A 19,859-nucleotide genomic window follows, 5' to 3' on the forward strand; every position below is an offset into this window, starting at 1 on the left:
GAATTTCGATTGAATTTTATTCACTCGACTCGAATTATTTTGCGCGAATTGTAATGTCTGCTTGCTTGATAAAAATCGTTGTACGACGCGGTTCGACGATTCGCTATTGGGCTCGTGGCGCTTTTACAACTTACAACGCGAGCAATCAGTCGCAAATCTCGAAATAGCGGGGCGAAAAAAGACGCGTCCTCGCGTGTATGATTGTCATTGACATGCCTCACGTATTATTGAGCGACTCGATCGCGGTAGAGCTGGAAGGTAACGTTTCTTTGAAATTGCATTATCAGAGTTTCCGTATCATTTCGATAAGTTTTCGCCTAATCTAACCTTACATTTCTGTAAACAAGATTTTGCGCGCGATGTGTAAGTTCACATGTATAACGCCACTTTGAATGATAATAAAAAGAGTTTTCACATTTTATCCGTCATTTCTTAATTCGTTATGACATATATTAATCTTTGCATGTCGATTATGTAACTGTTACATTGAAGATGAATCTTGTATATCACTGTAATAACATCTTACTTTGTGCCGCAGCTCAAGAGCCATGGCCTCAACCGATCACTCTATATCAACCTTACGAAGTGGAGCAAATTCTGCTTCCTGACAATGCAAACTGCTTGGCGGTGCAGGCCTTTCTCAAGATGTGTCAGCTTAATTTTCAAATAGAACCAAGGAAGAATGCAGAATTTATGTCGCCATCGGGTCGTGTACCATTTATCAAATGCGGTACAAAGTTGATATCCGAGTTTGATGGTATAGTGACCCACATAGCGAGTAAAGGAGTAAGTCTGTCCGATCACTTGGACTCTGCCGCCAAAGTGGATATGAGAGCGTATCTGTCTCTTGTAAACAATGTATTTGTAAACGCGGAATTGTACATCTGTTGGGTGGATACGGCAATTTTGAACGCAGTTACAAAAACGAGACACGGGAGCGTGTATCCTTGGCCGCTTAATCATTATCTAAACTGGCAAAAGAGACGAGAAGTTATAAAAAAACTTAATGTACTCGGCTGGTATAACAAGAGTCTAGATGAAGTGTACGATGATGTAAGAAAGTGTTGTATAGCGCTCTCTGAGAGACTAGCAGACGAAGAGTTTTTCTTTGGAAAAGAGTAAGTTACTTTTCTACTATCGTCATTGTTTTTTTGCTTCTGTGAATCATTTGCCTGATTTTTTCCTTCAAGTCCCACCGAAATCGATGCTCTGATATATGGTCACGTTCACGCTCTCACATCATCCTTTCCTTCAAACCAAGAGATCGTCACCACGATTCGTCAGTTTCCCAAGCTTATCGAACACATGTTTAGAATTAAACATTGCTACTTTAACTCTAAAGTACAAAACAAAGTTGTTGAAGAGTTTGAGATAATTGAATCACCTTCCAAGGATACTCTGTGGGATGGCTTTCAATCACAGCCTGAATCACTTCCTTCTCTTTCCGAACACTCCTTTACATTATCGATGAATTGATTTATACGTATATATAACTTACTATACGTATATATATAACTTTAATAAATACATGTTTCTTTAAATATATTGATTATGACATTTGATGCATGATTTTATCTAGCAAGCCTAATGAATTGGATGCCTTGGTCTTTGGTCATATATTTACAATAATCACAACGCCGTTAACGCCAAACAACAAATTGGCTATGATTGTGCGGAATCATCCAAAGCTCGTGAATCTGTGTAAACGCATCGAGAATAGGTATTTCAAGCGTTCGGAGGATTAGATAGAATCCTACTCGGACTTCAGATACATCGAGTTGCGGTACACCGATTACATTCATCGTAAATTGAGGTTCCTGTGCTTTGCGACGGACGTGGCCAAGGATGACCATATAAAGGAAAATCTATGTAATATTCAATAATTAATTGTTCGTCGATAAAGGCTGATTAGGAATCGAATTTTTCTTCTTTTTCTTTCACTGCAAGATGGATATATCTGAAGTGCGAGTATTGTTAAATCGAAGCATGTAGTATATACTTTAATGTTAGCTCGTTGTTATTATAAATATGATATATATATATTAAAGTTGATCATTCCAATACTTATGGATTTCTTTTAAATGCATAATATTGCACATAACATTTTTCAGCCTTTTTTCTCCTCAAGCTATAGACAGTCAGACTAATGAAACGCTGGAGTTCAAGAATTAAGCCAATGATCCAACATCCATACCAAGGATAAATGAATTAAAAGAAAATGGCGATCTTTCTTTAAATTCAAACATAGCCTAATGTCAGGCAATAAATGTCCCGAAACATATTGAAGCACAATTTCGGAAGCTATCATATATATATATTAGGTATAAAATCTCGTTTTTCGTAAAATATTGATAATTATATATCACATCAATGATTTTGAATACTGACAATGAATATTTTTTCATAATTATTTTATTAAAATATAATTAATATTTATATTAATAATTAAAAATATTAAAATAGTGTAATTGTTAAGCGCGCTATTAAATTAAAATATGTCGTCTCGATGTTATAGCAAAGTAGGAAAAAAACAATTTTCTAGTCAATGTATATCATTCTCAATTTTTATATCTGTCGCATGCAGATTCGGGAAAGATAATAATTATTGATGTGGATAATAGCTGCATGTAAAATTTAATATATTTTTTATAAATATTAAACTTAATATTTATAATGTTCAGTGTGTTTCTTGTCTCCAGCGTTTCAGTTACTATACCGTTGAAACGCGAATCAAATGATCTGTCTATTCATACCACAAGATCATTGTTTATCTCTCGTTAATTTATTTTCATAACAAACATAGGGATAATTTATATATATATATATATATATATATATATATATATATATATATATATATATATGTAACACGCAAAATAAAAATAATCCACAATTGTGATGTAAGAGAAAAAAAAAGAACGTTTTCTGGGAAATTAGCTATACATAATCCAATTGCATTCACGAATAACAATTTGTTATTATTTATTATTAATATTGTATGTGCATAATGAGTATAATCTTAAACTATGATAAACACACTACAAGGCGTAAGATTTTTGCGACGCCACTTACACGATAATTGCTGCTAATTCTTTTTTTTTTGTTTTTGATACTGAATTCTATGTTTCTTACATTATGAATTATACACAGGTTTATCATGTACCACATATAATTGCGTATAATTATATAATTATATCATGCATATAATTATATAATTATTGATGTGTTTATATTATTATAATAATTTATATTATTATAATAATATTAACATTTATATATAAATTGCAATCTAGACCTAGATTTAAAAATTGTGATAATAAACAATTGTAATTCACAATCAAATCAAATAATCGTGATAACGCGAATATATTAAAGAATTTTCAAATCAGTGATGTTTCAGATAGATAAATAAATAAATTGAGATCATACATTTCACCGATACTGGTTAAAAAAATAAAAAAAAGTAAAATTAGCACTCTCATATAGATATTACTTTCAATTATTGCAATACAAGAGTAAATTGTGAAACAATTGTATATTGTATATTGTACGTAAGATACGAATCTTATATACATAAGTTGTATAATCACGTCATGGAGAGACTTGATTCTCATTTGGAAGTATTGATAAAAATTATATACAATAACATATTATGCTCACTAATGTTCATTAGACATGATTTGATTTGTTTATCTATAAGTCTAAATGAATAAACTAACAAAATCGCACATATGTACGCAACATTTTCGTTTACAGATACTTCCTTTCAGACAATGAATCATGAAACAATAATTCCAAAAATCTAGACTTATTAAATTCCATTTCTATATACCAACAGGCATTTCCATTTGTGAAACATTGTAAACTATTATATTATAGCGGCTTACGCTTTATGCATCGCGGAGAATAACTATTATTTATCTATTTAATATATCTTTAAGATATTTTTTGTATCTTCTTTTTTCTTTATTGGCTAGAGAAGTATCTCAGACAGTGTTGAATTTTGTGCACTAGTTAAATTAATCCGGTGGTAGAAAGCTGAATAGTCGAAACTGTTCTCTAATGCGCGGCCTTACATCGCCTCCCTGCGACAAGAAATAGAAAAAAACCAATTGCCTAACTATTTATACTTTATCATAAAATTAGGTTCGGCATTGTGCAAAAACTTACCCAGTTTACTAGATTTTCCAAAAATGGTAATAACTTCATTAATTCGTTATCCGAACGATCAGCAAACCAACTTTCTATAGGTATGCCATTCTCTAGCTGTAAAATACACACTAGTGTTTTTAAATGCATATTCTAAAGGATATTTCTAAAGTGTATCATATGTCATGATATAAGTGTATCATGTCATATGTATTATTTATACAAATTATTTTACCTGATACCCAAATGCTTGTGGACTGTTGTCGATAATTACAGTTTTAGATAGATCCCTGCCTAAGATGGACAAATCTTTTATATAGTTTCCGTTAACACAGACGCAGTGTTCCCTGAACAGACGATACTTGATCAATTTTCGCGTTGGATCCAGCAGATTCATCAGCTTGTTGGCGTATACTCGTTTGCTTGCCGTGAACAGAATCACCTCGTAGAGTGACGAGACGTGTTCGAGAAATTCGCGAAAATACGGTCGCGTTCTTACAAATACCGTATATGTTACATCCTGAAAAACTACTGGGAAGCGAAACGCCGCGTCGGATAGTTCTTGTAAGCTGCAATGGACCAATGTCTCATCCTGCAAAAGAACAAAACGAAAAAAAGAAAGAAAACCGAAAAGTAATTACAGCTGTTTACCACCATATATTGCAAATATATATAGATATAATCTCGACCTCAAGCTTACCAAGTCTAACACTAGGCTAAATTCCGGACTGCTTCGTGTTTTGAGCGGCAGAGCCGGACATCTTGCTCTCATTGCTGGCGTGAGCGGTGGCAAGTGCTTAATGAAGACATAAGGATCGAACGGCTCCCAGTCTTCTTGAACTTGAGTAACCATGTTCTCTACATCGCAAGACTCTACTATCTCTTCGCTACCCACCTCCATGTATTCAACCTCGTGATAACGACTGTCGACGTCCTCGGAATCATATTTGTCACTAAGATTGCCGTTTGTATCAGATGGATGATGAGGATTTATATTGTACATACTTGCTGGTACATTGTATTTTGTACTGGGATATCCAGCAGTTGTTTCATGTTTTGTTGAGTCTGTTTCAATAGCATATTGATCTTTTGAGAGATCACTGCGGTTTTCATTGTTACCGATAAGCGAGCACTTTCCTCCGTTTGGAAAGTATTTGTCAGGTATGTTGTACGTGGTTGTACGGACGTTATATATTGAAGTCGAATGCATCAAACTATAATATTCTGTGGACGTATCGGCCTGTGCGTATAAAGAAGAGTAGTGTAATGACGACGGTAGCGTAGTATCTGTAAAAAAAGGAAGAGAAGAATATATTAATACCGTATTAATTCAATATTACTTTGACTATATACATGACATCGAAAAATACCGTTGTTTTTGCTTCCTTCATCATCTAGCAAACATGTGAGATCTGAATGCGATCCTAAGGATACCGGAGGCATTAGACAGGTCAATGAAGATACACTGGATATGGAAGATTTCAAATCATGTACCGGCGGTATCATTGAACTACGAGAGTCCGTATTCGTTACTGACGAGCAAAGAGGTAAAGTGGATCCTCCATTCCAATTTTCCTTAGATTCTTCCGAAACTTTAGACGGTGATACGTTTTTAGCAGGCTACAAAGTATGTATTAATTTCAGATATAATAATTGATTTTTACATCAAAGAGTAATCGCGACAACTTACAATGACTGCATCTATTGGTGGAGCACGGTGCAAGGGAGTTGACGTAACCATCGACCGTTTTATACATTTTCTTCTACGAGGTCCTCTTTCTCGTCTAATAGGTGTGGATTTGGCAAAATGTAAAACATTTTCTTTACAAGCCTACAAAGGTCAGTAATTTTTAAATATCTTCTCTGCATTTATTTAATTAGCAATTGCCAATTATATACATCTTTCGTTTCAATAAAAGATAAAGTATAAATGATCTGCAAAGATCATATTTATATAATAAATATGCAACTATAATATTGCGCAAAATATATTCTAGTGGAATATGATATAAAAAGAATGTGCTAATTCTCATAAACTCACTTCTTTTAGAAAACTGGATGTCCTACGTCGCCATTGACTTAATCTGCTGCATCTACTCGATGTTATCACTCGACTGCTGTTCCCAATATGCGGTACTTTGCGCGCTGTACCAACTTGCGTTCGATGACTGGTTGCCTTTGATGCCGTTACACCGCTTAAACTTAAACGGCCGCGCAATCTTCTACTAATTCGTTCGCTTCTTAGCCACATTTCAATAGCGTTGTTAAGTATCCTGAAATGATAGCGTAATATAAATTGTAGATTGACACTTTTTAAATTAATAACTGAATCTTTTACAATTTGTTTTAAAAACTGATATAAATGAATACATACTTAAAAACTGTTTAGGCTCAATAATATTGTAAATTATTTTGGGAAAATTGATAGGAAGAGTCTTTACGCTGTCTCAAAATAAAATTTACAAAAATTGTTCAAATTTCTAAAGCTTTTATTGCCACACATATATTTTTCCAATTATAAAATTATACAAAATTATACAAAAAAATAATATTTATGAAAAACGTATAACGCGTATACAGGAATAATCGAAATATTCGAAGCAAGTACCGCGATACGGAAGAAAAAAAAATATATACATATATGCGCGAAGAAAGAAAAATAGAAGAACGCAAAAAATCGAGTTAAAACAACTCTTATTCACAAGCTGCGAATTTCAAACGGACAGGATCTCTCGGAGGACATCGGCGCGCGCTATCGACGTCTCGCGCCGGGCAAGATTGCGCGGGAAAGAAGTTCGATCGTTTGATAAAAAGGGGCGTTCCGGAGAGACGCGCTTGTGTGAGTGCTTGGGCGGGCGCGCGCGCGACCGCACGCACACATGGCGGCCGACGTTTGAACGTGCACACGCGCACACTCGCGAGCGAGCCATATATCGATTTACATGCGGCGCAATGCCCGTGCATATCGCGTTACGACGATTTCGCCGGGAGATCTCTCGCGCCGGTCGGCGTCGCGACGCTCGACGCGGCGCGTCGACGAGGGACCCGAGCCGGCCCTTTACCTTTTCCGCTCGAGAGGGCGAGCGAGCCTCGGGGGGGTCGCGCGACGTCGCTGGCGGCGTCGTAGGCCCCGAACGGGACGGCCGAAAATCCGCGCGAAAATCGGCCGCCGGCCGAGCGCGGCGAGGGCGGGGGGCGACGGGGCCGGCCTGGCGGGCCGGGTCGTTAACGGCACCCACGGCTGCTTACCATGCTCCGCGAGTCGGCGACGGCCGGCGCGCTCGCACGCCGGCACCAACGGACGTGCAACACGGCAACCGGGCTCACACGCGTCTCATTCAAATCTCGACGCCGTCGCGTACGCTTATCATCCCTCCGAAAACTATAACAAACATGGCGACGGCGTCACCGCCGCGGCACTCGCGGCCTCAAGCGCGACACCCGCGGCGCCGCCTCGACCGCGGCAACTCGCGCGCGCGATCCGCGAACGTCGCCCGCCGTTTATTCCCCCGGGACGACGGGCGGGACGACGAGCGGCGGATTTTCCTTTTCCCTCTCGAACGATATCCCGCGGGATATTCGATTGTTGTTTCGACACCTGGGGTTTCCGGTCGCTCGACCAGCTATCCGCCATCTACCGTTTCCGCTACGAACCGCTACGAATTTTAACTTCGATTTCCCGCCCTCGAAACACTCTTGGCAGATTCGAGAATATTATTGCGCAAGCGAGCAGTTTCATAATCAATTCTATAATATGTTGAAAGGCGAGAAAGGAGAATTTTTTTTAACAAGACGAATCTAAGGCCGTGATTTAAACACATACAGCAGTTTAACCTTTAATTAACAACGCATTAATTGCGAAAAAAATAGTCATGTAAATAATATTGATATAAAGAATATAGATAAAAACAATGATTAATTCGTAGAAAAATTCAAAAAATCAAATTATAAATAAAATGAAAATAAAATTATTAATTCATAGAAAAATTAAAAAAATAAAATTTAAAATACATTTTTAATTATAATCAATAAACTTAACATTAATTTTCCTACAAATTTGTAATAAAATAAATTTCATTACAAGTAAGTCTTTCTTTATCGGATAATTCTGTTATTTATGGAACATTTATGTTTCTCATATTTTGATGTGCCATGTTAGTACTGCACTAAACTGTTCTTTTTATTCCTCATTGTGCTCTTGTACTGGCAAAATTTTCTCGTTAATTCTAGTGCAGTCCTAGTGCAGCACTAGTTCAATTAAAAAGAACAAACCTAAGCTAAAGTTGAGATAAATTCTACACTAGCAGCTAAAAAGAACAGACCCATTTGCGTTATTGCGCATGCGTAACGTTTGTTTTATCAAGCATGAGAACGGTCATTGCTTCTCGGAAATCAGAAACATTTCCCGCCAAAAGGCTGTTGTATTCGGAAGGGTCGGGATCGTGATACGGTAACGTACATAAGCAAAGTGTAAATCATCAACGGCAACGTACGTAAGCGAAGTGTGCATCATCAACGGCAACATGTACGTCAAAGTGAGGTCAATGGATGGGAAAAAGGAGACGATTATAATGATCTCCAAGCTCACTATGGTAGAAGATTTAAAGGTATGTCACTGATGATTATTGCCGTGCGAAATAATTTTGTAGCAGAGAGGTATTCATCGCCAGATGTTACATTTTACGAATGAATACATGGCTTTATGAACGTTGAATAGCTTCTACTCAATGAACATGTGTATTAAATATTTTTTTGTTAATTAATATTTATTCATATTAGTCATAATTAGATGATAATGAATCTCGTACATGTTGAGCAGCTCAACCATCGAATACATTTGTATCTTGCATTAATACAAATATTGACTTAATCACTAGGCATATTTAACAGCATAATAGAATATTTACTGATATTCTGAATTTTCAGCGTGAAGTTGAAAAAGAATTGCACATTGAGACAGACATGCAGAGGTTGTTTTTTCGTGGCAAGCAATTGGAAAATGGTTATAAGCTCTATGATTATAATGTTAATTTGAATGACGTCATACAGCTTTTGATAAAGATAAAGGTAGATGATACACAGAACAAAGCTACCTCTAGTAATGTAAAAAAGGAGAGGAAGATAAGTGAAAGGAAAGAAGAGGAATTGGTGGAAGTAGAAAGCTTGTATTATAAAGTTGGAGATGCCATAGACTGCCTTGATCAAATACATGGTGCCTGGTTTGAAGCCATTGTACAAAAAATTTTCCAAAAGGAAGAGCAAATAGTTTATAATGTACTGTGGGAGTTTGATGACAAAGCTTTCCCTTTTAATGTACCTGAAACATGTATACGGCCACGCGCTAGACATCTTGTACCATTTGATAAATTATCTATTGGTCAAAAAGTAATGATCAATTATAATGTAGATGAGCCTAAAGAAATTGGATTATGGTACGATTTTACAATTTCCAAAATAGATAAAAAACGAAAATTGCAAGAACTAACTGGAATATTGCACATGGGCCAGTATGTATTTATTTTCATTCTATTTTTTGCATTATATTAATTATTAAGAATTATAATTAAACTTAACTGTATTGTTTTTTTTTTAATCAGCGATCATCAACTTGAAATTCAAAAGGTTAATCCTAAAGGAGAAATATATGCTATAGAAACAGTTAAGTTATTGACAGAAAGAACTGCGGAAGATGAAAGATTTATGATTAGTAATGGCAAGCGCAGACGTGTCGCTGCTAACTGCACAGCTTGTATGGACAATCCACGTAAAAAATGTCAAGAATGTGGTTGTAAAGTGTGCGCTGGCAAGCAAGATGAACATAATCTTTTACTTTGTGACGAATGTAATTATGCGTATCATTTGGGATGTCTGAATCCACCGCTTACGACAATTCCAGACGATGATTATTGGTATTGTCCTGAATGCAAAAATGATGAAAACGAAATTGTTAAGGTATGTCTAAATTTATTGATGATATATCTTTGTTATTGTTTCATCATTGCTATTATTTATCCATTATCATTTCATGATTGCTATTATTTATCTATTAGGCTGGAGATAAACTGAAAGAATCAAAGAAAAAATCTGTTAGCCAAGATAATAAGGAACCAAGGAGAGATTGGGGGAAAGGAATGGCTTGTGTTGGTAGAACAAAGATATGCAGTCTTGTTCCTTCAAATCATCGTGGCCCGATTCCAGGCATAGAAGTTGGCATGTGTTGGATATTTAGAGTTCAGGTAAATAAAGGTTTCGAATTTTCTTCCCATAATAATTTATTGATAAATTTAGTTCAATAATTTAGTTGAATAATGTGAAAAAAAATATACAGGTCTCAGAAGTGGGAGTACACAGGCCACATATAGCTGGCATTCATGGACGAGAAACAGATTGCGCGTATTCTATTGTTTTATCGGGCGGTTATGAAGACGACATTGACAACGGTGATGAATTTCTATACACTGGCTCGGGTGGCAGAGATTTATCAGGTTACCATTTGTCAATTTATGAATGATAAAAGAACATTGCTTGTATTTAATCACAAAATTTTTCTACAATACATTTTATCAACATTTTATAGGTAACAAAAGAACCGCTGAACAAAGTAGTGACCAGACATTAACCAGAATGAATAAGGCATTGGCAATAAATTGTAATGCTAAGTTAAACGCGAAAGATGGAGCAACGGCCGAGAATTGGAGAGGAGGGATACCAGTTCGAGTTGTACGCAATTTTAAATTAGCGAAATATAGTAAATATGCACCACAGGAAGGTAATAGGTATGTATCCTGAATAATAAATATAAAGTATATATATGATTTTTTTTAACAATATTTGCTACAGATACGACGGTATATACAAAGTAGTCAAATATTATCCAGACACAGGTAAAAGTGGTTTTCGTGTTTGGAGATATGTATTAAGAAGGGATGATCCTTCTCCTGCACCTTGGACTAAAGAAGGCAAGGCGAGAATCGCTTTACTCGATTTGAAGCCGATATATCCCGACGGATATCTCGAAGCGATGAAGAAAAATAGTGTAACAAATGGTAAGAAACGACTCACTCTCAGTGATGAAAAAGATACTATGGTTTTAAAGAGAAATAGGAGTCCGCCTAAAAAAAAGCTTAAGAGGGAGATCTATAATTTGGAGGATGAATTGAAGAATTTCATAGAAAGTGACAAACTAAATGCAAAATTATGGGCTGAATGCACTACAGTATTACCTGATGGAAAAACTATCTTTTTGCAATATATTTCAGAAAGGTATAATATTCTTTATAAAAAATATTACAAGTTTTTTTGTACAATTTCTTGATAATCGATTTTTGATTTTGCAGATTTACATGCGCTTGTTGCCTTGAAATAGTTTATAAACCTGTAACAACTCCCTGTGCACACAATATTTGCTTAAAGTGTTTAAAACGAAGCTTTTCCTCCGAGGTGTATTCCTGCCCCTCATGTCGATATGATTTAGGTAAAACTTATAAAATGGAGATCAACCAATCATTGGCATCGGCATTATTATTGATTTATCCCGGTTATGAAAACGGGAAATAGTAAATTTTTTTGTATAATAATCTTTCATTTTAAATTTTATAATGGTATCATGTATAAATATGATTATGATATAGCTTTTTGTAGCACAAATTAAAATTTCTTGAAGCAAGAACTTCAATAATGGATATTTGCATATCAACATAGTAAATATTTTATAAAAATAAGAAAGAATAAATAATACTTTTTTGTTCATGTTACAAAATTATTCACATATAGGAAAATTGATATGCCTTATTCTAATGTAATTTGAAAGTTAAATTTTTATATTTTATTATAACTGATAAATATTGTTTGAGTATATGTTCATATATATACATATACGACATTTTGATTGACTGATCAATATAACGTAGCATATTTAATGATCAGTATTCTAGAGCAAAGAAAATTGCGTTTTCAAAGACTTTTCATATACATTCTATGTATTGTCTAGATTATTACATTTAAATCAAAATGTGGATTGTTATTTATTTATTAATAGAATAATCTTAGAGGAGAAAAGATAGACACAGTAGTGAAATTTTCTGTGTCAAATTTATGTATCTTCTTTTTCCTGGATATTTTTATCAAGCGATGGTACTACTTCACTGATCCATTTCAAATAATCATCATTTCCATTTTGTATCTGCAGAATAAACATGTAATTTTAATATATTTTATGTATTTGCGGTGATGTTATTGTATTTATTTTGGATATTAAAAATGACATTATATATCTAAAATAGTTTTTAAAATAAAACACACACACACAATGATTAACTTACAGGCAAAGAAATTACTTCGCAAACTGTATATGGATGATTATCTCTGTAAAAAAATTGAATTAAAATTTGATATATATATATTTTTGTAGTGTATATTAGTTGACTTACTTTACATATTTTGTTAGAGCATCTATTTTCTCTGTTCTAGTTTTTATCATCTGTAATTTAAATAATTAATCAGTATTGAGATATTTTTATTTCATTTATAAAGTTTAGTGAATTTCTTACTAATAAAAGTTCAGGGTCCTCTTGTATTTTTCCCTCCCATTCATATCTAAGAGCAATATATTTATTATTTAATCAACAATGTTTTTTGAAAAATATCCAGGAATTTATCATTAATTTTCAAATGAAAAATATACTCTTTGCATAGGAGAAACTTACATGGAAGTAAGTTGCGGAATGATGTTGACACAGGCAGCGAGTTTATTTTCGACCAGGCCACTTTGTGAAAAACAATGAACATTAAATATGTTTGATCACAAAGTAAAACAAATAAGTACATTTGTAAATGTTAATCTATCATTATATATACCGTGCTATTTTCTTCGCAACTGTATGATTCGGTACCGTGACATATGCCACAGAATGTACCCCGGCGAGACTCGACATGTTCCGGTAAACTTGGGCACAAATACTTCTTGTTATGCAGAAAAGCATCAACGCTCCTACGAGAAAGGATCGTGTTAAGACTAGCATTTGCAACGGTTTGTCGCGGAACGCCGGTTATATGTTTATTATTAATTATAAATTTCGAGTCGACAAGAAATGAGATTTGACCGCTGGATGATCAATAATATATTGACAATATAAAAGAATATAAATATATATATATATTATATGCAAAGAATATATATATCGCATGTAGATCAAGTAGCTTGATGAAAAATATGCAAACGCAATTTTGTTTGCTATTGCAAGTTTATATTTAAATTCGTTTATAAAAAAATATTGTAATTATTTGTATTTGCATTATTTCCCAGGATTTACAAGATTCATATGAAAATAGACCATTTTTGGGTAATATATATCGACAACAACCAGTAAAATCAAAGTTCGAGATATCACATAGAGACTTTAATAAATAATAAAAATATTTGAAAATATTACTCGTAGGATAGAATAGCATCGAATTGTTTAAGGATAAAGAAATTCCTTGCTTCTTTTGTCTAATATTATCTCAAAATACTTTTTTTGAAGAATGTTTTTGGAAAAGAGTTTATCCGAAATGAGTTTCCTGCGTTAGCCAATCAGAAAATCGCAACAAGGATAAACATTCCTTATGATATATAATATTTCTTTCTCTCGTTCTTGCTCAGTACAAATAATAAATAATTAATAAATTGGTTTAGCTCTAGCATTGGTTGATCAGCTCAAATATACAATTTGATACGAGTATCAAATGATCGGATGTAAACTAGGTTTTATGTATAAGAATGGACTATGAATATCAGCCTTAATGATTTTTCGCCATTTAGTTCGAAAACATTCTTTAGAGGGCAGATTTTCCTTTTTTTATATATAATACTACCAATCCGATGAACATGCTATCGAAGAGTCTAAAGAGTGATAATTGTGATCGACAATTATAATAATTTACTCATATTTGTTTCCGGTAGACTTGTTTATACTCTGATTTCTCTTTCATCTGTCGCTTCAAAAGAAAACATCCAAATTGTGGCTTCTTTTCATCACTCTAATTTGTTAGCACGTAAACAAAAAAATGGTAAGCGATTGTGTTGAGTTACTTGGATGAAATCTCATTCCATAATTTTTCCGTTTTATTTTGCTCTTATATGTAACTTTATTTTATTTTTCTATCAATTTGCCGAATAATTGTACGTATGATTAATTTACTCGTCCATCTGTATTATACATTAATCTTGTAAACAAGTAAAATAACAGTCTAACGAAGCCTTTTAGCTAAAAAGAAGAATAACAATCTAATATAGAACATAATTTGAAATTGTTCACAAAATTTTTATGTTTAAGGTGATTATAGCGACAATGATTTGCTATTAAGAGATATAAATACAATAAATTTCTAACAAAATGAGAAATTTATTATAGTGAATTTTGTTTATGTTTAAGAATGCTTTGTATGGCTGATTATATTGATTTACAAATTGATTTACAAAATTTGAGAAAATTATGTTGTGTATGTTTCAAAATTGATTGTCATTTAGTGGAATTTTAATACAAATATTTTTGTATTATACAATATTATGAAATTACAATATATTTCTTCTATTTATAATTTTTATAAAAATATAAAATGGCATACATATTCATATACATATGTATATATATACATATTAGATTATTTCACACATTTATGTTTGACTCAATCAATAATACTTATTAATTTAAATTTAATTTATATTTAAAATTATATTTTATATAATTTGATTTTAGTCTCATACAATATTACTGGTACAGCCTGGTCACAGGCCTGAAACGAGAACATATTCTGATTATGAAAGCGTTAATGAATGCATGGAAGGTAATATCGTATCTTAATTTATAATAATGTTACATTTATATATATATAATATATATATTTTTTTAAATATAATTTATAAAATATAATACAATTTATATTAGCGATAAAAGATATTAATTGTTTTTCTATAACATAGACTTTTACAAATTATAAATTATAAAATCAATCAATTTTAAGTAAACTAATTTATATATTTTATAAGAAATGTTATAAGAAAATGAAATTAATTTTTAATACATTATATGTCCATGATTGAATTATTATCAATATGTTTGCATATTTTTAAAATATTTTCATATCCATAATTATAAATTTATATTAACTAATCATTTTTTACTTTTGTATTGCAGGTGTATGTAAAATTTATGAAGAACATTTAAAGAGGCGAAACCCGAATACTCCAACTATTACCTATGATATCAGTCAATTATTTGATTTCGTTGACCAGCTAACAGATTTATCATGTCTTGTTTATCAAAAATCAACAAATACTTATGCTCCATATAATAAGGATTGGATTAAGGAGAAAATATATGTATTATTGCGTAGAGCTGCAGGTCATAGCGAGTAAGCAGTGTATAAAAATAGATATATGTTTTTATATATAAAATAACTTTAAAAATACCTTAAAAAAACTTTAAATATATTCTATATCATTATTTGTTATAATGAAGTCCATAATTTACAATATTTTATTACTTTGATACAATAATTATGTATTTTCTCCTTTAGAAACATATAATACACTATTTTGCAATTAATATTAATGACATTAATGAAATTCTAATACACACAATATATATATATATAAATTGATATATCGACATGTATTATCTGTAAAGAAAGACAAAAAGAAGAGATTTGTTGTAAAAGAATTACTACTAATTTTTATTTTCATTAATACCAATAATTAGAAAATATCTGAAGAAAAAAGATGATTGAATTTATATTTTAATGCCAATTCAAAATGTACTATAAGTATAAAGTCTTTATATTACATCTTAAAAATTTCCTGAAATATATTCCATAAATATATAGTTTGGTTTTATAAATAATATTGAATTTATAAAAAAAAAGTATAATGAATCTTATTGTAATGTGAATTGTCAAGTTTGTACATGCATGTTTGTGCATGCTCGTGTATGTATATATGATTATTTTCCTATTAGATTTTAAATCAGCCAATATAGGTGTTCCATTAATCAATAGAATATGTCTGAAATAATTTTATCCATTCAAAAAATAAAAAGCTTAATTAAAATTATTTGATTTCAAGAGGAACATCTTGCTAAATGTATTTTCGTGTCAGTTGAAAGAATTTCTAAGATTTAAAAATTTTTATTTACGAAATATCAATAAAAAATCCATTAAAGAATAAATTTGAATTTCTTTTAGTATTTAATAAATCTCTACGTGGTATGTACTTTGAATAAAGCTAATCTCAGCGAATAATTAGGAACTTTGAAATTCCATAAAATTCTGTATTAGAGCGAAAATACTTGAAGAAGACGTATTTCTTACACATGTATCTATAGCTATATCAAAATGTATTCATAATCAGTTTATATATTCATAATCTTTTCATTCAAATACATACAGAATATAGAATTTTTCAACTTTGAACTATCCAAATCGAGTTTCTGAAATTTTTTTTCCAATTTTTGCTATTATTCTAATATACAAAATAAAAATGTCATATTTTCTTTTATTCGTTTTTTATTTTATTCATTATCACATGTGATTACATTGTAAATACATAGCAGAAGAGAAAAAAAATTGTTTATAAAGAGATATAAATCAGAACAGAGGAATTTTGCAATATATAAAAAGATATATTTTCATATGGATTCTTTTTCCTAATTCTTCTCTTGATTTTTTGTTACTTTCTTACTGTGTTACATCTTCATGTAATCATAAATAGAAATGAAAATATTATGCATACTAATTTAAAATATATACATATTTATATTACACACACACACACACATACATACACATACATTTTATATAAATAAATTAATATATTAAAATAAATAAATTGATATAAATAAATTAATATATTAATTTTTGTATATAATATATAATATACTTTAAGTATTTATTTTATCATTAAATAAAATAATTATTATTTACATCATTAAAATTCCAAGAGATTTTTTAATATTAGATGTTTCTGGTAAAGAGAGAGCCCATTTTCTCAATCCTGTTAACAAAACTGAACTTGTGACTAATATAGCGCCTCCTACGGAATATCGATTTGGTATCTCATTGAAAAATAGTACCTGCCAGAAAAATGCAAAAACAATATCTGTGGATCTTGCTATGGCCACTGGACCAGCCTGTTCTATCTGAAGAGCTAAAGTCAGTAAGATTTGACCTGCAAAACTAAATAGTGCGAGTGCAACAACCAAAAGTCTATCCGTACCACAACGTGGTAAGCATAATGCACCAATAATCCATGATATAAATGTAGTCTGTATTAAAGCAAATGTACCGAAATTTGTCATTATAACAGAGAAATGAATACCTTTTAATGCGCGTAATAAAACGTATACGTTTGCACCGAATAAAGTGGCTGAGAAAGCAGCCACAGCACCCCACAAATCCGCATGTCCTGGTTTAATACTGCCATCTGAGAGAGATTCTATGGTATTGCCAAAAATTAGCGATGGTCGTGTTATTAATATCACACCAATCAATGTCAGACATACAGTAACAACATTGAATAACCCACAGGGTTCTTTCAAAAATATCCGTGCGAATATCGCTACAAATACAGGAACAGAAAATACAACAACAGAAGCATCGGCCAATGGCATATGTCTAAACGCGTAAAAACTTAACATGAGTCCTGTTGTACCAATAAAACTTCTTAGAATAAGTATTAGCCTACGTCCCTTTGGGAAAGGGTGATCACCTTTATAAATCACAATTGGTATAGCTGGTAACAATACCCCCAAAAATCTGAAGATAGCCATTTCGGTAGGATTTATCTCTACCAAACTCTTAACGATGACGCTACATAATGAGAAGAACAAAGATGAGAATGTCGCTAATACTAGACCCAGATAAGGGCATGATTTGCATAATAAAGAGAATTTTTTTTTGTGATTTGTTGCGTTACTCTCCACATCAATGTCAACTAAATGCTGCAATTCCACGTGCTCTGACATATCTGCAAAAAAAGATAAACCATGTAAATGTGCAATAAATGTACAATTATTTATTAAATACACAAGAATAAATCCAAAATTTAACAAATTTACTACTTTTTAAACTTATTTACTACTTTTTAAAATAGAGACTTCACTCTTGAGAATAAAAATAAAATTTTTTAGATAATTTTTAATGGAATTATGCTTATTTAAAATTATATAAAATTTTGATATCAAATTACTTATGCAGTAATTTTATATGCATTGACTTGACTATTATATGTATTGATTGTATGTGTATTAAGTGTATTTAATAAATAAAAAAAAAAAGATATTTTTTCGGGATATTTTACTAATTTATTACTATTTATTAAATGTAAATTAATGAAATATAAAATATTTTAATATTTTATATAATATAAAAGAAAAAATTCACATGATTTCTCTTGGATTAATTTCTGATGTCATTTCAATTATAATGAAAGATAAAATTAAAATTTTCAGACAGTAAAGTATCTAATTAGTACTAAGTATTTAATTAGTATTAAGTATATAATTAGTACTAAGTAATTAATTTTTTTTTTACATAACGTTGTCCATTATTAATGATAAAAACAATTATAAATTAAAAATGACTATATATATACACAAAAGAATAGAATTTCTATACAAAACCTTGTTTTTAAGATAGTTGAATTTAAAATACCTAATAATTAATAGTATTATTTATATCCCAAGTTTGAGCAATGTCAATGTTAATCACATGCAGAGAATTTTATTGTCACTTACCTATAGTACTTGCAATTCATTAAACGTACATCATGTATAAATAACCGTGAAATTACATGACCAGTAATATATCACAGAATCATAGCCTGAATGGAAGAGCGAGAATTAACAATCTCACGGTATATTTTTTCTAGTACAATATTATATGCAATATAATTCTATATTTCTCAGTCTTATATTTAGCTGTCAGATGCATTTAACGATTATTTCGTTAAGTCTGTAGATATAGACTATTGACGAAAATGATAGTGTTTTATATATTTACTTTTCTATTTTTATTTTCTAAATTAATCGCACATACATGCACTTACACAGTTAGTACCAAGGGTCCGACAATTCCTTTCGATAGAAAATTCTATCATTTGATATAGCATATATCGAAGAAAAGTCTAGAGAAGTCTGAGAGCAGCCACGCCGGCGTTTTCTCGTGAAACTCTTGTCCCGAAGTGACAGCCGAAAATTCCAATATGAAAACGCCCTCATTTAAACGTAAAAATGTCGATATGTTATCTATTATCGATATCATGTCGATATAGTTCCATTATCGATATCTACTATTTAGAGAAAATTTTTATTAAACAATAAAAAAAATTTGACAATTATCTGAAAATTTATATAGATTGGATTTGAGTGGATCAAATATTTATTACAGATTTCTATCATATTTACATATTTATTTATGAATTATTTAACGTGAATCCAATTTTATTTAAACGTACTGTCAATTTCTTGGTAGCACATATTGGTTTCACAAATGTTTCACAAATTTTTATAATATTTAGATAGAATTTCACTTGACGGTCGATGCTCATTTTCCAAAAAAAGGTATCACTTGATTAAAAATAAAAATACCAATTCGCCATTTTTTGTCGTGATTTCACGTGATGTTCACATAAATGTCAAGTGAAAATCTACCCATTCAAATTCATATTGCATCTGATT

The 19,859-nt window shown here is 31.6% G+C and overlaps 6 protein-coding genes across 11 annotated transcripts; 3 read left to right on the top strand and 3 right to left on the bottom strand.

Moving 5' to 3' along the window:
- LOC105258456 (metaxin-2) lies at positions 1-2,394 on the top strand. Of its 2 annotated transcripts, none has more exons than XM_020029759.2 (4): positions 1-258; positions 539-1,118; positions 1,580-1,720; positions 2,112-2,394. In XM_020029759.2, the coding sequence occupies exons 1-4, from the start codon at positions 198-200 to the stop codon at positions 2,170-2,172; spliced, it is 843 nt and encodes a 280-aa protein (XP_019885318.1). In that variant the 5' UTR covers positions 1-197; the 3' UTR covers positions 2,173-2,394. The 2 variants fall into 2 exon arrangements, with proteins under 2 accessions (XP_019885318.1, XP_019885319.1); XM_020029760.2 differs by lacking the exon at positions 1-258 and adding an exon at positions 290-363.
- Positions 2,395-3,878: 1,484 nt separating this feature from the next.
- On the bottom strand, positions 3,879-7,741 carry LOC105258452 (CTD small phosphatase-like protein 2). Of its 3 annotated transcripts, none has more exons than XM_011269704.3 (8): positions 7,399-7,741; positions 6,191-6,422; positions 5,840-5,980; positions 5,520-5,769; positions 4,850-5,436; positions 4,385-4,741; positions 4,171-4,266; positions 3,879-4,085 (listed from the first exon to the last, which is right to left on the bottom strand). In XM_011269704.3, the coding sequence occupies exons 2-8, from the start codon at positions 6,398-6,400 to the stop codon at positions 4,020-4,022; spliced, it is 1,707 nt and encodes a 568-aa protein (XP_011268006.1). In that variant the 5' UTR covers positions 6,401-6,422; positions 7,399-7,741; the 3' UTR covers positions 3,879-4,019. The 3 variants fall into 3 exon arrangements, with proteins under 3 accessions (XP_011268006.1, XP_011268008.1, XP_011268007.1); XM_011269706.3 differs by lacking the exon at positions 7,399-7,741 and adding an exon at positions 7,212-7,314; XM_011269705.3 differs by lacking the exon at positions 7,399-7,741 and adding an exon at positions 6,524-6,632.
- Positions 7,742-8,542: 801 nt separating this feature from the next.
- On the top strand, positions 8,543-11,861 carry LOC105258453 (E3 ubiquitin-protein ligase UHRF1). The gene is made up of 8 exons (XM_011269708.3): positions 8,543-8,756; positions 9,076-9,656; positions 9,747-10,101; positions 10,200-10,385; positions 10,478-10,634; positions 10,727-10,925; positions 10,990-11,412; positions 11,487-11,861. Exons 1-8 carry the CDS (start codon positions 8,673-8,675, stop codon positions 11,704-11,706), a joined length of 2,205 nt encoding a protein of 734 aa, XP_011268010.1. The 5' UTR covers positions 8,543-8,672; the 3' UTR covers positions 11,707-11,861.
- Positions 11,862-12,110: 249 nt separating this feature from the next.
- LOC105258454 (protein CutA homolog) lies at positions 12,111-13,744 on the bottom strand. 2 transcript variants are annotated; one of them, XM_011269710.3, is made up of 7 exons: positions 13,581-13,744; positions 13,006-13,138; positions 12,855-12,914; positions 12,699-12,744; positions 12,579-12,628; positions 12,471-12,513; positions 12,111-12,331 (listed from the first exon to the last, which is right to left on the bottom strand). In XM_011269710.3, the coding sequence occupies exons 1-7, from the start codon at positions 13,597-13,599 to the stop codon at positions 12,242-12,244; spliced, it is 441 nt and encodes a 146-aa protein (XP_011268012.1). In that variant the 5' UTR covers positions 13,600-13,744; the 3' UTR covers positions 12,111-12,241. The 2 variants fall into 2 exon arrangements, with proteins under 2 accessions (XP_011268012.1, XP_011268011.1); XM_011269709.2 differs by lacking the exon at positions 13,581-13,744 and having other exon boundaries at positions 13,006-13,278.
- A 235-nt stretch (positions 13,745-13,979) lies between these two features.
- Positions 13,980-15,594, top strand: LOC109610525 (enhancer of rudimentary homolog). Its single transcript, XM_025412861.1, has 3 exons — positions 13,980-14,196; positions 14,886-14,973; positions 15,324-15,594. The coding sequence occupies exons 1-3, from the start codon at positions 14,194-14,196 to the stop codon at positions 15,542-15,544; spliced, it is 312 nt and encodes a 103-aa protein (XP_025268646.1). The 5' UTR covers positions 13,980-14,193; the 3' UTR covers positions 15,545-15,594.
- A 1,508-nt stretch (positions 15,595-17,102) lies between these two features.
- Positions 17,103-19,846, bottom strand: LOC105258455 (solute carrier family 35 member G1). 2 transcript variants are annotated; one of them, XM_011269711.3, is made up of 4 exons: positions 19,637-19,846; positions 19,229-19,471; positions 18,918-19,003; positions 17,103-18,148 (listed from the first exon to the last, which is right to left on the bottom strand). In XM_011269711.3, exon 4 carries the CDS (start codon positions 18,144-18,146, stop codon positions 17,103-17,105), a length of 1,044 nt encoding a protein of 347 aa, XP_011268013.1. In that variant the 5' UTR covers positions 18,147-18,148; positions 18,918-19,003; positions 19,229-19,471; positions 19,637-19,846. The 2 variants fall into 2 exon arrangements, with proteins under 2 accessions (XP_011268013.1, XP_011268014.1); XM_011269712.3 differs by having other exon boundaries at positions 19,219-19,471.
- Positions 19,847-19,859: the final 13 nt, after the last annotated feature.

The sequence above is a fragment of the Camponotus floridanus genome, unplaced genomic scaffold (assembly GCF_003227725.1).
Source record: "Camponotus floridanus strain SB8 unplaced genomic scaffold, Cflo_v7.5 scaffold58, whole genome shotgun sequence".
Taxonomy (NCBI): domain Eukaryota; kingdom Metazoa; phylum Arthropoda; class Insecta; order Hymenoptera; family Formicidae; genus Camponotus; species Camponotus floridanus.

Coding starts and splice junctions, on each gene's coding strand:
- LOC109610525 (XM_025412861.1), top strand. Junction 14,974..15,323: donor CGTTAATGAATGCATGGAAG/GTAATATCGTAT, acceptor TTTGTATTGCAG/GTGTATGTAAAATTTATGAA.
- LOC105258452 (XM_011269704.3), bottom strand. CDS start 6,400: ATGTGGCTAAGAAGCGAACGAATTAGTAGAAGATTGCGCGGCCGTTTA. Junction 5,981..6,190: donor CATCCAGTTTTCTAAAAGAA/GTGAGTTTATGA, acceptor TGACCTTTGTAG/GCTTGTAAAGAAAATGTTTT. Junction 5,437..5,519: donor TGAAGGAAGCAAAAACAACG/GTATTTTTCGAT, acceptor CTTTTTTTACAG/ATACTACGCTACCGTCGTCA.
- LOC105258455 (XM_011269711.3), bottom strand. CDS start 18,146: ATGTCAGAGCACGTGGAATTGCAGCATTTAGTTGACATTGATGTGGAG.
- LOC105258456 (XM_020029759.2), top strand. CDS start 198: ATGATTGTCATTGACATGCCTCACGTATTATTGAGCGACTCGATCGCG. Junction 259..538: donor GATCGCGGTAGAGCTGGAAG/GTAACGTTTCTT, acceptor TTTGTGCCGCAG/CTCAAGAGCCATGGCCTCAA. Junction 1,119..1,579: donor GAGTTTTTCTTTGGAAAAGA/GTAAGTTACTTT, acceptor GATTTTATCTAG/CAAGCCTAATGAATTGGATG.
- LOC105258453 (XM_011269708.3), top strand. CDS start 8,673: ATGTACGTCAAAGTGAGGTCAATGGATGGGAAAAAGGAGACGATTATA. Junction 10,635..10,726: donor GGGTGGCAGAGATTTATCAG/GTTACCATTTGT, acceptor AACATTTTATAG/GTAACAAAAGAACCGCTGAA. Junction 10,926..10,989: donor GCACCACAGGAAGGTAATAG/GTATGTATCCTG, acceptor TATTTGCTACAG/ATACGACGGTATATACAAAG.
- LOC105258454 (XM_011269709.2), bottom strand. CDS start 13,169: ATGCTAGTCTTAACACGATCCTTTCTCGTAGGAGCGTTGATGCTTTTC. Junction 12,915..13,005: donor GTTGCGAAGAAAATAGCACG/GTATATATAATG, acceptor TTTTTCACAAAG/TGGCCTGGTCGAAAATAAAC. Junction 12,745..12,854: donor ATTCCGCAACTTACTTCCAT/GTAAGTTTCTCC, acceptor TATTGCTCTTAG/ATATGAATGGGAGGGAAAAA.